This window comes from Haemaphysalis longicornis, unplaced genomic scaffold (genome assembly GCF_048455015.1).
Source record: "Haemaphysalis longicornis isolate Haplotype H1 unplaced genomic scaffold, Haemaphysalis longicornis Haplotype H1 scaffold_2, whole genome shotgun sequence".
Lineage (NCBI taxonomy): Eukaryota > Metazoa > Arthropoda > Arachnida > Ixodida > Ixodidae > Haemaphysalis > Haemaphysalis longicornis.
In genome coordinates, this window is record NW_027526295.1 from 285,779,264 (window position 1) to 285,795,971 (window position 16,708).

A 16,708-nucleotide genomic window follows, 5' to 3' on the forward strand; every position below is an offset into this window, starting at 1 on the left:
CTACCGTCAAAGGTAGCTAAGCAGCGTGGGGCACAAATTCATTGAGATGCAGTAGCAGGCCACTCTTGAGGTGTACCACTCTCAAGGAAACAGTGCAGCAGACGACACTAGGCCCTATGCGCGTGCGCGTACTCTCGCCTATTCCGCTGCTGAGCACCGTGATAGGCAGCTGACATACCGATCGGTCGTCGCTACCGTTGTATTATTGAAAATTTGGGAGGCTGTACAACTGGCTCTTATGCTGTAATTAAGGTGTGAAGCGCGAGCAACACAAACCTTTTTCCTTCTTTCTTTTTTCTTGTTTTTTATCTTCTCGTACCTTTCCATGTATACACACTTTTTATGCTGTTTATCTTAAGTGGAAGCTATCTTAGATCACTCCATTTTTGTACGGCTTACATTATCAATTTGCCATTATGTGTGGATGCGCAATATGTAACCATTCGGGTGCATTGCCGTATTGCTATAGGCACTTCAATTTATATATATATATATATATATATATATATATATATATATATATATATATATATATATATATATATATATATATATATATATATATATATATATATATATGGGTGTGTGTGTGTGTGTGCGTGCGTGTGTGTGCATGCGTGTGTGCGCGTCTGTGTGTGCGCGCGCGTCTGTGTGTGCGTGTGTGCGTTTGTGTGCGTGTGTGCGTGCGTGTGCGCGTGTGTGTGCGTCTGTGTGCGCGCGTCTGTGTGCGCGCGCGTCTGTGTGCGTGTGTGTGTGTGTGTGTGCGCGTGCGTGCAAGTGCGCGTGAGCGTGTGCGTGCGTGTACGCGTGTGTGTGTGCGTCTGTGTGCGTATGTGCGCGTGCACGCGTGTGTGCGTGTGTGTGTGCGTGTGTGCGTGCGTGTGTATGTGCGTCTGTGTGCGCGTGTGTGCGTGCGTGCGTGTGTGCGCGCATGTGTGTGTCTGTGTGTCCGTGTGTGCGTGTGTTTGTGTGTGTCAAAGCGTGTAATTGTCGTTCAGTGTAACCAATGGTATTTTCTTTTTTGTGTGTGTGAGAGTTGCCCGTCTTGCGTCGCCCGTTCCCTTTTGTTTTCGTTTTTTCTCTTGAAGAAAGGTCCTCCGACTGTACGTTGTTATTATTATTATTATTATTATTATTATTATTATTATTATTATTATTATTATTATTATTATTATTATTTTCATGGTATTGCTTCATGGTATTATTTTATGCCCGGAACTACTTGAATCAATCAGTTTTCGCGTTCCACAAAAAGCTACAAGGCTCGCCCACCCTTTTAAAGCAGCTGGAACTCTCAGCACACGTTCTCCTCTTCAAAGGATGCAGCATCTGCATAATGTTCACTCCGAGAAGCTCGATATCTTTCAGCGTCCTCTTCGGGAGTTTTTGGCCGGGTTGTCAGCTCTGACACACTAGGTTCATCTTGGCAGTGCTCTTTTTCTTCACTTATCGTCCTGACGTGTGCATTGACTTCACCGAGCTTGTTCTTGTTCCTGGTTATTCATGTATTGTTCTGATACTACGACTGTAATTATCGTAGAATTTTTCTTTTTCTGCCGTTTTTATTATTAAAAGTTGCCATATTCACTTCATGCGTCCATTTGAAACTGAAAATGTACGCTTCCAGAATCTTGTAAAAACTTTCTTCTTTTCACTCACCCTTCCGTATAGTTACGCTTATTGTAAGATGTCTTCTTGCAATTGACCAGACATTACAGTTTCTATTGATTGTGTAATGTTGCCTAAAATTACACTATGGCATTTTTACTCTTCTGTGAAGTTGTAGTTTCTTCTTATTTTTTGCTCACTCACTGTTCTTTTACCAGCTGTTGATGCATTTCATTGCTGTCTTATACCTTTTCTGTGCGCCAGCACGACTTGATTGTGTAAAGTCGGTTGGATTGCACTATTTTATTTCTAATCTTCTTTGCCGTTTTTTTTAGGTCTTTCTTTCTTTTCTTTTTTTGCTCACTGAGTGTTTATTAGCAAATTGTTGATGTACTACAGTGCTGCATTTTCCTCTCTGAGTGCTCCAGCACGAAGGCCTCCGCTGTTCCTGGGCACTATAATAAACATTGATTGATTGATTGATTGATTGATTGATTGATTGATTGATTGATTGATTGATTGATTGATTGATTGATTGATTGATTGATTGATTGATTGATTGATTGATTGATTGATTGATTGATTATTATTACCCGCTTGGTTTTCAGGTGAGCTCCGCGTGGCCTTGAAACATAAAAAGCGTGCCCATCGGAAGGCACGGCGGACAAATAGTGAGTCATGGCAACAGCAATTTGTCTATTACAGGTCTTTGTGCAAAGTGCTCTATAAGCGGGATCGGTTACTGTACATCTCTGCTGTTGAAAATGATGCTACGCGGAGTTCCAGATGCTTCTGGCAGTACGTCCGTTTTCGCTCCGGCACGAAGAGCCGAGAACACATCAGCCTTCTCGATGAAAAGGGAAATGATATCGCTTCTGTTGCCGATGCATTTGCTGAGCACTTCAGTTCAGTATTTGGACCCAATACCCTCTCCCGCGCCCGCGAACTGTCTTCTTCGAATTTCTGTATCGCCCTTATATCCGAAGAAGACGTTCTCAAGGCACTCAAACAGCTAAAGCCATCTCTTTCCTCTGGTCTGGATGGAATTCCCTCCGCACTACTAAAAGCTTACGGGGTCATACTAGCTCCGATTCTCGCTTCTATATTTAACAACTGTATAAAATCATCTACCTTTCCGCGCCTTTGGAAAGTCGCGCGTATTGTTCCTGTGTTTAAGTCTGGTGTGAAAACAAAGGTAGAAAACTACAGGCCAATTTCTATCCTCTGCTCGGCAAGCAAACTGTTCGAATCAATTTTGCACGTAATTTTGTCGAGTAGTGTCAAAAACATCCTCCTTCCAGAACAACACGGTTTTTTATCTGGCCGTTCAACTACTACAAACCTTGTGTCTTTTATGTCCTTTGCCTCGGAAGCTGTGCATGGGCGGGGTCAGCTCGATACCGTGTACTGTGACCTCAGCAAAGCGTTTGACGTAGTTGACCATTCCTTGCTTCTGCATAAAATGTCTACTTATAACACTCCCGTTTGCTTCGTGGAGTTACTCAGCAGCTATCTTAATAATAGGTCATGTTTTGTCTCTGTTAATGATAAAGAATCTGCTGCCTACTATGCTTCCAGTGGTGTGCCTCAGGGATCTGTTCTGGGGCCTCTTTTGTTTTCTTTGTTTGTTAATGACATCTCAGCCTCTATAAATCACTCTTGTTTTCTGTTATATGCTGATGACATCAAAATATTTAAAGAAGTTACTAGCGCTGAAGATTGCATAGATCTTCAATCTGATGTGGATGCTTTTAGCAACTGGTGCTCCGCGAACAAACTTGCTCTTAGTGGCACTAAAACGAAGGTTATGTCCTACACTCGTAAAACAAACCCCATACTTTATCCGTACGTTGTGAAAAGTGTGCCACTACCGCGTGTGTTGAAAATATCTGACCTTGGAGTGGTATTTGACAGTGCGCTTAACTTTTCTGCTCATGTGGATTCTATTTCTAAGCGCGTCCTTCGCCGCTTGGGGTTTGTCTGTCGGATATCAAGAGAATTCAGCAACCCTGTCTCACTACTAAAGCTTTATTTGTCTGTTGTCCGCCCTATTTTATAATATGCCTCTTGTTTGGAACGGCACGTGCCAGTCGAACAGTAATATACTTGACAAAGTGCAAAATAAGTTCATATCTATCCACAAACAGCGTTTCTCCCGCCACAGTGGCAATGGTTCAGACTTTTTTACTTCTAATCCTCTCCAAAGTTTGAAGTCAAGATGAACCAATGCTGACCTAATTTTTTTATTTAAACTTGTACACGGGATTATTTCTTGTTCGGAGTTGCTTGCAAATGTAAATCTTAGAGTACCGTCGAAACTTACCCGTAAGTCTCCTATACTTCGTACCCGAAAGACATGCAATAGACATTGCACATTGTACCGCCTTCAAGAAACATACAATCTCTACTCCCATAATATTGACCTGTTTCATACACCCCTTCGGTCTTACATGTGCGACCTTCTGACTTCTGTCTCTCCCCGACTTGGTTCCGACCAGTTTTAATTCTATTTTCATTGCCCTATTTTCGTTTATGTTGCTCGCCTTTGTTACTGTTCCTACTCATATATATCTATATCTGCCCGTTTGTATTGTCAAATTTTTATGACACTGTGTTTTATCGTTTCGCGATTGTTCAAACTTTACTGTGCCGAAATCACTGATTTTGTTAAATGACCTTTATTCTTCATTCTAGTTTTTTTCTACGCTTGTATTTTGTTGTTCTTCTCACGCGTGGATGTATTTGTGTCGTCGTCTGTCTTTTTCTTAAGTGCGCCAGAACAAAGGGTACGGCTGTACCTGGGCACTATAATAAAGTGATTGATTGATTGATTGATTGATTGATTGATTGATTGATTGATTGATTGATTGATTGATTGATTGATTGATTGATTGATTGGTTGATTGATTGATTGATTGATTGATTGATTGATTGATTGATTGATTGATTGATTGATTGATTGATTGATTGATTGATTGATTGATTGATTGATTGATTGATTGATTGATTGTTATTATTATTATTCATAAAATGTCTACTTATAACATTCCTGTTTGCTCCGTGGAGTTACTCAGCAGCTATCTTAATAATAGGTCATGTTTTGTCTCTGTTAATGATAAAGAATCTGCTGCCTACTATGCTTCTAGTGGTGTGCCTCAGGGATCTGTTCTGGGGCCCCTTTTGCTTTCTTTGTTTGTTAATGACATCTCAGCCTCTATAAATCACTCTTGTTTTCTGTTATATGCTGATGACATCAAAATATTTAAAGAAGTTACTAGCGCTGAAGATTGCATAGATCTTCAATCTGATGTGGATGCTTTTAGCAACTGGTGCTCCACGAACAAACTTGCTCTTAGTGGCACTAAAACGAAGGTTATGTCCTACACTCGTAAAACAAACCCCATACTTTATCCGTACGTTGTGAAAAGTGTGCCACTACCGCGTGTGTTGAAAAAATCTGACCTTGGAGTGGTATTTGACAGTGCGCTTAACTTTTCTGCTCATGTGGATTCTATTTCTAAGCGCGTCCTTCGCCGCTTGGGGTTTGTCTGTCGGATATCAAGAGAATTCAGCAACCCTGTCTCACTACTAAAGCTTTATTTGTCTGTTGTCCGCCCTATTTTATAATATGCCTCTGTTGTTTGGAACGGCACGTGCCAGTCGAACAGTAATATACTTGACAAAGTGCAAAATAAGTTCATATCTATCCACAAACAGCGTTTCTCCCGCCACAGTGGCAATGGTTCAGACTTTTTTACTTCTAATCCTCTACAAAGTTTGAAGTCAAGACGAACCAATGCTGACCTAATTTTTTTATTTAAACTTGTACACGGGATTATTTCTTGTTCGGAGTTGCTTGCAAATGTAAATCTTAGAGTACCGTCGAAACTTACCCGTAAGTCTCCTATACTTCGTACCCGAAAGACATGCAATAGACATTGCACATTGTACCGCCTTCAAGAAACATACAATCTCTACTCCCATAATATTGACCTGTTTCATACACCCCTTCGGTCTTACATGTGCGACCTTCTGACTTCTGTCTCTCCCCGACTTGGTTCCGACCAGTTTTAATTATATTTTCATTGCCCTATTTTCGTTTATGTTGCTCGCCTTTGTTACTGTTCCTACTCATATATATCTATATCTGCCCGTTTGTATTGTCAAATTTTTATGACACTGTGTTTTATCGTTTCGCGATTGTTCAAACTTTACTGTGCCGAAATCACTGATTTTGTTAAATGACCTTTATTCTTCATTCTAGTTTTTTTCTACGCTTGTATTTTGTTGTTCTTCTCACGCGTGGATGTATTTGTGTCGTCGTCTGTCTTTTTCTTAAGTGCGCCAGAACAAAGGGTACGGCTGTACCTGGGCACTATAATAAAGTGATTGATTGATTGATTGATTGATTGATTGATTGATTGATTGATTGATTGATTGATTGATTGATTGATTGATTGATTGATTGATTGATTGATTGATTGATTGATTGATTGATTGATTGATTCTCGAGTGAACTCCGATCAGCACTAAAAGGCAAAGAGCGTGCCCACAGGAAAGCTCAAAAGAGTGGGGAGACAAAATGGAAGCTTGAGTTTAAAGAATACCGGTCACTCTGTAAAAAACTGCATGATCGTGATCGAGCTGCATACATTACGTCCATAGAAAGCAATCTTAAAAGGAGCCCCAAAGATTTATGGAAATATATCGGCAGCAGGTCACCCCAGCATAACACTGAATGCATTAATCTTCTTAACTCCGATGGAGTAATCATTGATGACGTCCCTGCCGCGTTCGCTCAGCAGTTTAAAACGGTGTATAGAGATACCTGCGACGTTCCGTAAGCTCCGATGTCCAATTGTCGCGGTACGGCACCGAGCACGGCATTTGTAGGGGAGGAAATCGTGATGAAAACCCTACGGGACGCGAAGCCTGTGGCCCAGATGGCATTCCCATGGCTCTACTCAAGGCTTTCAGTCCTATCCTTGCTCCAGTGCTTGTATGTGTGTTTAACAACTGTATTAGTACTGGCACGTTTCCTAACTATTGGAAAATTGCTAAAGTTGTACCTGTACACAAATCCCGGTAAAAAACAGATGCAAAAAATTATAGACCGATTTCCCTCCTGTGCAGTGCTTCTAAAATTTTTGAATCTATAATTCATTCCCTCATTACATCCAGAGTAAGATATGAAATTATTCCAAATCAACATGGTTTTATACGTGGCCGCTCGACCACTACAAACTTAGTTTCTTTTATGGAACATGCGTCAAAGGCAGTGGAAGACCGAGGCCAACTTGACGTGGTATATACTGTGACCTTAGCAAGGCGTTCGATGTGGTTTCCCATTCATTGATGTGTAAAAAACTTTCCCACCTTGACATTCCTGATCCGTTGCTAGATTTGCTGCATGACTACCTTACCAGTCGTCACTGCTACGTTCACTGTAACGGGCTACACTCCGGAACGTACTCAGCCACCAGCGGGGTGCCTCAAGGCTCTGTCCTTACCTCTTTTGTTTTCACTATTTGTCAACGATGTTTCGACAGCAATTCAGTACTCATCGTTCTTGCTATACGCAGACGATATTAAAATATTCAAAATGATTGGGAACATCTCAGACTGTGCACAACTGCAATGTGATATCGCCGCGTTTTCGGACTGGTGCAACCTAAATAAGTTGATACTTAACAGTGCAAAAACCAAAGTGGTGTCGTATACCCGTAAAACAGATGATATCAATTTCACCTATCGTATAAGTGAAGAAGATCTGAATCGGGTATGTCAAATCAGAGACTTGGGAGTTTTGTTTGACTCTAAGCTCACATTTACAGCTCATACTAATAAGATTACCCGTCGTGCTTTGCGAACACTAGGTGCAACATGTCGTGTCTCCAGAGAATTCAACTATCCTAACACATTTCTTCAGCTCTATACCTCAATGTGCCGCCCTCTATTGGAATACGCATCCGTGGTCTGGAATGCAACGTGTCGGTCCAACGCGGCGGCCATTGAGAGAGTGCAAACTAAATTTCTCTCAATACTAAAACATAGGTACGCTACTGCGAAGGCTAAAAATTATCGTGGTGTTGATGCCGCCAGCTTGCTTGTAATGGACCCACTACACAGCCGGAGGGCCAAGGCTGACCTTTTATTCTTGTACAAACTGGTCCACAGCCTCATTCATTGTACAGAGTTGTTGGGTGCCATAAATTTGAGAACCCCGACAGGCAGCACCAGGGCACCTAGACCGTTTCATGTCCCCGCCCGTGTCAAGAGTCCCGTGGAACGCATTCAGCAGCTATACAATATGCACGCAGAAAGTTTGGACGTATTCCATCGTCCCTTTCCAGCTTTTTATAAGGAACTGCGTGGCTTGACAAACCAGGAGCAGTTTGCTTTCCCTAAAATGTAACTTCAACTCACACACTTTATGCTACCGGGGTTAGGTTTATCTATGTATGTATGCTAATTGTTTCGATGATTCACTTGTGTATGTAAGTTTTATGCCTTCATTGTGGCGTGATTTTTAGCTAATATCTTTTTCCGGTTTACATGTTTCAGTGTACAAAGTTTTAATCATGTCTTGTTGTCTTACACTTGCCTTGTTTGCATATGTGCGTGGGTCATGTGCGTGTGTCGGCGTGTGTGTATCTCAAAGCCTCTCATTCTCGTTCAGACTAAGCAATGCTATTTTCTATATTTTTCTGAGATATGCACTTTTCTTTCCGCACCAGCACATCGGTCCTGGACACACTATTAAACAATTAATTGGTTGATTCATTCGTCATTTTTATTATCTCGGCGATTTGTTGGTCTGATCATTTATGTCTATACTCCTGCCATTGTTTTTTCGCTATTTTTCTGTCAAACGTGTTGCTATGTTTGTTGCGTGTCTTGACAAGATGGGACGTTGCAAAGGCATCGCTCGTTTTACGCTAATACTTTATTGCAGTGTAACTTTTCAAAAATCTAAACTCTCGTTTTATATGTACACCCCGTCTCTATCATATGCACTGTGTATTTTGTTGTATATTTCCTTTTCTCAGGTGCCTTGAACGTTTCGCTGGCCGAGGGCCATAGCTTGCGACACTGTTTTTTTTTTTGCTTTTTTTTCTGAATTTCTGTAAGTATTTTTACTTTATTTTTTCTGTCATATCGAGGATTTTGTGTGTTGTGCCGTGCTGTTCTAAGTTTCTTTTAATAATGTTTTGTATGTGGTGTGCCAGCACCAAAACCTTAGGGTTGTTCCTGGGCACCGAAAATAAAGGTTGATTGATTGATTGATTGATTGATTGATTGATTGATTGATTGATTGATTGATTGATTGATTGATTGATTGATTGATTGATTGATTGATTGATTGATTGATTGATTGATTGATTGATTGATTGATTGATTGATTGATTGATTGATTGATTGATTGATTGATTGATTGATTGATTGATATTGTTATTATTATTATTATTTCAAAAATCCTCTGAAACTTTGCGAGACGGACTTTCCAGTGTTTCTGCATCACCATGGCTGCACACTCTGTAAATACACTCTCGCAGAATGCACAAATACAATTAGATATCTCGGAATTCATTTCGACAGTGATTTGTCGTGGCAAAATAATAGTGCTTATGTCTGCTCAAGGCTTAGATCTGTGGCGCGTTTACTCTTCAATGTATGAAGCTTAGTTGCCTTTCCCCCATTAAAAAGATGGTAGTCCATGCGCTTGCGTATAGTGTTTTATGTTACGGAATACCGGTCTTCGGTTCCTCCTCCGGAGGTTGGCAAGACCGAGTTAATGACCTGTTAAAAAATATATTACAATCGCACCACGCCTTTGGGCAAATACATTTTTTCCGAACTCATTCATTTAAATCTTTATTCACTTCCACTGTGGTACTGCTCCACTACTGGACGGATGACTTCCGGCTCGCTCATATCGCCCCGCGCCAGCTGCGCAAGGAAACAAGTTTTGCTGTTCCGCGCTTGTCATCTAGATATGGAGCAGCGAGACGATGCGTTTACTTCCCAAAGATTTTTAACAACTTGTCGGATGAAACTTTCTCTGGGAAATCGCAATCTGAATTGAAATGTTTATTGCTTCTGTCGCAAGAGTCCAATGTACACATATATTTCTCGTTTTCTTGTGTTGTGGTCGGCTTCCACTTTTGTTTAGAGTATACGGCGGTTCTGCTTTTGTTTACTGTAAACTTGTTCTATTTTCTCACTACTTCTCTCCTTGCAATGTTGAAGTGTTTATTTCCACTGCAAGAGTCAAATGTAAATATGTAATTCCCGTATTTTTGTTTGTATTCTGATGTTCTACCTGTGAGCGTCGCTCACAGGTAGACCGGTTTCATCAGCGTTTACATTAACAATTCGGGTCGGCTATTAAGTGTTTCCGAGACTGTAACGACTATTATTCCCACACTACGTGCTAATACATCAATCTAGTAAAAACCAATCCTGGCCGGTGTCTTCGGACGAATCACTGCTCTATTCGTTCTTTTTTTAATGCGTGGCATTCTTTGCCGAGTATCCCTACAGCCAGGAACGCGTAACGCCCAGAATTTCCAGAAAAATGTATTTATTATTTATTTAAGAAATACCGCAGACGGTTTTTCACCGTCCTAGCAGGGGAGGGTTACATCATGTTTCTAGCATAGATGTCAAACATTTCAGATGTTGCAGCATGCATGCAGTCGGAAGGCAGTGAGTTCCACTCGTCCACGGTTCGTACAAAAAAATAGTACTTGTGTTATTTTTAGGGGCATATGACCTAACATTTCTTGAATGATTAAACTTTGCTGATCGCTAGGGAGGTGGCAGAATATACGAATCTCTGTTTAAACCAGATTGGTCATGATGCAGTTTATAAAAAAAGTTTAACCTTGCAATTGTTCGCCTGGTTTTTAGAGAGATTCAAGCCCACATTTCCCTATCATTCCAGAGACTGATGAGAGGCATGCGCCTGAAGTCGGAAAAAATAAATCTGGCGCTTAGTCGCTGGGCCCTCTCCAGTTTCTCTGTATGTTTCTTTAAGTATGGATCCCACACTTTTGACGCATATTCCATCCCTGGTCGAATTAATGTTTTGTAGGCTGAAAGTTTTTCTGTCCAATCACAGTATACAGTAAAATGAAATCAGATTTGTTCAAAATGCACAATTGCCGTAGGTGACACCTGTAATCATTTGTAATAGCCTAAATAGAGATAATTGGTCGGACAGATTTTTGAACAACCAAGAAATAAAAAATAGAAAAAATAAATTTTTCCACAGAAATGCTCTGACAAAATAAAAAATATGTATCTTATACGTCCCCCGAAGAATAAACGAAAGAAGTCCACAAAAAAACGTTGAAGATACGAATAAATATGTCGAAAATGGCGAACCGTGTAACGCCCTGCATTTCCCCAAAAATGCAGATTTGGCGGAAGACACACCTTTAATCGTTATAGCAACGTAAATGGGGGTAATTGGTCAGACAGAAGTTTGAAAAACCAACAAATAAGAAAAATAGAAAAATACAAGTTTCACAAAAGTGATCTGACAAAATCAAAAATATGCATCTTATGTCTCCCCCAAAGACCGATGAATGAACGAAAATATTCCGCAAAAGGACATCGAAAATACTTATAAAAATAGCCTAAATGGACCAACTGTGCAGTTCGCCTTGCATCTTCGAGAAAAAAACGTAATTAGCGAAGTAAAGGCACTTTTTTTAATGCGATAATGGTATAAATTTACGTCACTGCCGAAAAGAAACAAAAGAAAACTTTAAAACTAATAAAATAATACACCGTCTCTAGCTACTCATAGCCATATTTGGCTGTAAAGAACTCACACTCCAGGCAGGTAGCATAAGAATGCTACACATTAGCAGACAGCTCTCTGAATTTCTGCAGATTTTTTTTTTTTCGTGTGTATGGAAGGATGCGACAGTATGCGTACGTGTTTACTTCTAAGGTGAGCTTTTTTATTCATTTTCAATCGGTCGGTTGACCGGAATTAATCGAAATCAACCAATCTGGCACTTTTCAAACTGGAAAGTGACATTAAAAAGCAACAGACATGTCACGTTCTCTACAGCTGAAGAAGACGTAAAGAAATCTGATTCTTTCTGGCCCGAGGTACTGCCAAGCTTATTAAAGCGCAGACAAGTGGCGGATAAAGATAACTCTTCAATACAAGACTACAAACATTCTTTCTAAATTCTGCCTGTACGAACAATTTCGAGACGGAAAGATGGGCAGCGCAGGTATCTTTAACTGTCGTTTCGATATATATTTAAAAGAGAATTTTGTGCAATTTCTGGCTATAATTGTATTAAAAATCCTAGCTTCCACAAATATTGGCTCCTTTACTCAATTCTTGAAATCATGTTGCGGGCTGCTGCCCTGCTGAAGCATCTGGGCCCTATTCGCGAAAGGTCCTGCGGACGCCGTATAGTCCACGCCGCGCTCATCGCCGACTCGGCGAGTCTGCTCACCCGCTGACCCGAGCTCTGGGTGGCTCGGATTGTTGTACCACCCGTCGTAGCCTTCGAACTCGGTTTCATGGTGCGGGTCGAAGCTGTCCAAAAGCCAGTCGATAAGGTCTTTCTTGATGTCCGCGGGCTTGCCATCTGTGCAACGAAACGAAATTGAGCACTGGTTTTAAGCAGTTCAATTTCGATGACACCTTAGGAAACAGCGCGAAGAACTGGGACAGAGAGAGGGCAGACATGAGCGCTTTGCCCTCTCTCTGTCCCAGTTTTTCGCGCTGTTTTTCAAGGTGTCATGTGTATTCAACTAGCCCAAAGTCAAGCTTTATTGCGTTTCAATTTCGATGTCTGCGGTTTCAGGCAGGTTTTAGGTGCGCCAGTGATGAAAATTTTCATCCAGGATCGTCGGCAACCCCAACGTCTGCTTGCCTTAGAGATTCCCGCGACGCAATGATTGCCAAATGGCCAACGTTCCCTCCTCCAAGGGAGGGAAACCAATTGAAGCGGGCTTTTGGTAGGACAGCACGCTTAGCAACCGTTTGCTCATCTCTCGGCAAAGAATAGGTGGCGTGAAAATTAAACCACATGTTTTTTTCCGCCTCGGCGATACCGAGACAGGCACGCGACAAATCTTTGGGAGTGGAAGATGAGAACACCGCAGCAGGATTAGGAAAGAACCAATAGCATTCCAGCCTTCCGAAGTCCCTGCGGTGCTTAGTCAACCCTTGTACCCCTTTTGCCGCGTATTTTGACGGATCACGATATCTTCGCAAACGTTTTCATCATCGCGAAGGCTCAATACTTTCCGACAAAAAATTAGAGCGAACCAATAATAATACACGTGAAGCGATGAGGCGATTGCTTAAAGGACGCGTACTTCTTGCTCCCATGGCTGCGTGCACCAGTGGTTCGCAAAGCACCACGGTAGTTTTGGCTCCTCTTACTCTGAGCACCAGGGGAGGGCGTTTCCTGCGAAGCGCTGGAGCTGGCCGTCGAGGCAGTGGGAGTGACTGAGTCCGGACTCGGCGATGCCGTAGTATTGTCCGTGCTCGTTTGCGACTGCGACGGATAGATGAGCGTGGTCCCCAGCAGGGCCACCAGGGACAGAAGCCGCAGCATGGCTGGTGCCGAAACGGGAGCCCGGTCGGCGTGCCTCTGCAGCACCGACGCCTCTGTTGTCTCCCCGCAGCGGCACAAAGCTGTTCTTGGCAGATCTGCGCGCGTTTCCCAACGGATGTGCGCCAACCACCTTGCAACGACCGAAAACGGATGTGGAAAGCCTTGTGGGCGCAGCGCGTGCCGGATGCGAACCGGGAAGAAGAAGGCGTGAAGTCACTTCCTCTGGGAGCAGCGCGAGACGTCGGAAGAGGCCGCAGCGTTGACGAACGAAACAAATAATCGGCACCGGCGCGGCGTGGAGGCTCGGGCCGCAGCCCATGGAGCCAGTGGAGCGGGTGAGGCAATCGAAGTAGCGGAGCGACACTTGAGCGACGGACACGTATGCGCTCGACCGGCACATGCGGCAACATGCGGAACGAGACAGCAGCTTGCACACGCGTTTTCTTGCTTCCTCTTTCTTGAGTGCCTACCACGCGTAGCGCATACAAGGAACAGGAAAGCGTAATTGCCTCTTATATGAGCAAACAAAAGGGCGTTGTCATCGTATATTTTTGTGACACCGCTGGCATTATATATGTACAGAATTCAGGCAATTAAACAGCGGTTTTATCTCTTACCTTGTCATTAGCGCTATGATCTTCTCGCCTTTGCAGTTGCCAGTGTTTTCTGCGTCTGCTTCTTGTGTTTCGTGGGCCAAGTTCTCGAACATGACATTCCGCGTTGGTGCGCTAGCGCTATTCCACCACATGCAATGTTAAGGAATACATTGGCCATGGGTTCGCTAATCCTTATGCCCAAAAAATTAACTATAATGCAACACTGCGTGTAAGCGAACGAATTTGAATTAATTTTAAGCCGCACTTTCCTTAACACGGAGGAATGGGCATAAGGGTCGTGCAACCGATGCCTTGTATTTCACAATGCCAGAAGTGCGTATCTTTCGACAACCAGTCCGCGGTCTGCGCTGTACGTGGGTCCTTCCACACTGTGATGCCGGAAATGCGCAGCGGATCCTGGCCTCCCTGAAGGTGGCAGCTTACATTTAGTCCCGCATACACTGATGTTATAGCGGAGCTGTACATGAATGATCCCCCTAGTTCTCGTTCCCGTGTGGAACGTAAACTCGGCGTGTGGAACGGAAATTCGGGGACTTCTGTTCAGCGTATGAAAAATATCAAAAAACAAAAACGAAATTTTAGGACCCTCCGTAATCTGATATAAAAAGTCTCATACAGCCCACAAAAAAAAAATAGCTTCCAGCAATGCATTTGTGTTTAGAGATGAAGCCGACATTAAAAAGATCGGTGTGGGCTTCGACTTTGTAAGCTGGCTTTCCCACATCTCCTTTGCGCAGTGAAGCATGTCTATGTACGGTGAAGTTACAGCCCCCCTTTATACTCCTTCCCACCGTAGCCACATCTTTGCCGAATCGTGTACGCCACGCGAGACGTCTATCTCCCCCCTGCCATTTTTATGCGTGCGTGGGGGGGCGTGCACGTGCAAGCAGGCTTCACGCGCTCACCGTTGACATACCCGTTCAGGTGGTGGGAGATGTCAGCGTGGACATCTCACGGCGCCCGATGCGACCTGACTGCTGTTCTCCGTGGCCGAGCGGTTTGGGTTATGTTTTCACAAACAGTAAGGTGCCTACGACGCGGGAGAGAAACGGACAGCCCAATGTTTGTATCCTAGAGTAAAACTCTTCCAAGTTTACGTCAGCTATTACCTAGGAAGTATGCTCAATGGCAAATCACAAACAAGCGTTGTTTTGTTTCATGCACTCCTTTCACTGCGCCAGCTTCGCATGGTCATCCTTCTTTAGAGTGGAAGAGCACTGATTTTAACACCGAAGCTGTTCAGCAAATCGTAACTTTTCGTGCCCGCAGTTAAAAATACCAAGAAATTTCCGAGCGCGCGCATCGCGGCGCCCGCCCAGCGTCCCCGGCGCACGTTTGTCAAGCCAAGCATGCCCACCTAGGGAGATTGGCTAAAACCGGGGGGGGGGGGGGGGGGGGGGGGGAAGAACTCCAGCATTCTCCGTAATTGGGGAAAGACACGTCATAGCGTACGCCCCTCCGAGGTGATGTACAATGATTATCACTTTAAAAAAATGACAGAAGCTCACACTTATAGCAACAATGATCAAGTATGGGAAATCGCGGCAAAGAAGAAGAAGGAAATCGGGTGCAATCGTGGACTTCTTATTCCTCATTCGCACAGCCGTTTTTTCACCCCCGGTCACGTCAGCGTGTTCCGTCATGGGCGACGGTTCCTCGGGGATTTCTCGTCCAAAAACGGTGCGGCGGTGACGGGAAGCCGAGCCCTACGTTTTCCAATCCGTCAATGCGGCAGGACCTCGCCCCGTGGTAAACCAGCCAATCAGAAAACAAATTTTTACGGCTAAATTTTGCGAAAAGTGAGCACACGTAAAAGTCGAAGCCATATTAATTAAATTTCTTTGCTTTTCAGATTAAGGACGCTCAATTCTAGGTTAAACTGATCACTAGGCAGACGACGCCATACTCTGACGGAGGGCTCCACCACGAACGCTACTCCGTTTACGTCTCCGTCGCGGTTTCTTGACGTGACGGTGCCGTGACGAAGAAGGTGACGGCTGTGTGAATGAGGGATTAGTGTGGGCTTCCTTCTTCTTTTTCTTTCTTTTTTTTTACGTACATATACTATTTAAAGCCAAAGGATGGGCTACTATTATTTCGTGTCAGTTCAACCAGTAATTAAACTAACGACTACGCCAGCGTGGTAATTCTAACCATCAAATCAGCTCCAGTGATCAAAAGCAACAGATAAGAATTAGTTCCATTTGACAAGTCTCAATCTTTGAGCGTTTCGGTTGTGAGCCGTTCGATTATCCTTATGCCTGAAGGGCTTGTAGGCCTGGGAGAATGAATTGACATATAGTTTTCATAATTCTTTCTCTCTAGTTTGACTGGCAGAAGCAGCGGCTACATGCATTCTCACTTGGTTTTCGTGTGCGTATCCATTATGTTGTCTGCTTCGTACTTTTGCGCATGAAAATTGTAATAAAGATAATAATGTAAAACTAATTATTATTTTTCGGGCCCCATTAGGTCCATCAGATGTCCCTAGGCGCATAAATAATTAATGTCATCATCATAATCATCAATCCTTGTTGTTGCCATTATTATCATCGCCATCATCATCGCCGTCATCCACTGTAATTTAGCAACATCATCACGACAAAAACTCCCCCCCCTCCCCTTCCTCTTGCGCGCACCCACAACTCCGCCCCTGACCATGACTCATACACGCCCGCATTATTCAGTGCAGTGAAAATGTCAGGCATATTCGAAGGGAAATATATATGTAGATATCCGAGAGCACCAGCTTTATTTTAACTAAGAATCCAAGTTAGATTGTTTTTTACGATAGCAAGCGAAAAACAACGCGCTAAAAACGGTGTCGAAGAGAGGCGATATAAGAACACGTTACAAACAAAATATGTGAACTGGCGTTTCCAA

General features: G+C 43.1%; 1 protein-coding gene across 1 annotated transcript in view; it reads right to left on the reverse strand.

Moving 5' to 3' along the window:
* Positions 1–13,094, reverse strand: part of LOC144170795 (dual oxidase 2-like) — a gene marked incomplete at its 5' end in the record, with an annotated part of 57,723 nt that extends 44,629 nt beyond the window's left edge. The window contains 2 exon segments of the mRNA XM_077700802.1: positions 12,096–12,230; positions 13,034–13,094. Of these exon segments, the coding sequence (XP_077556928.1) occupies positions 12,096–12,230; positions 13,034–13,094 (196 nt within the window).
* Between the last annotated feature and the right edge of the window lie 3,614 nt (positions 13,095–16,708).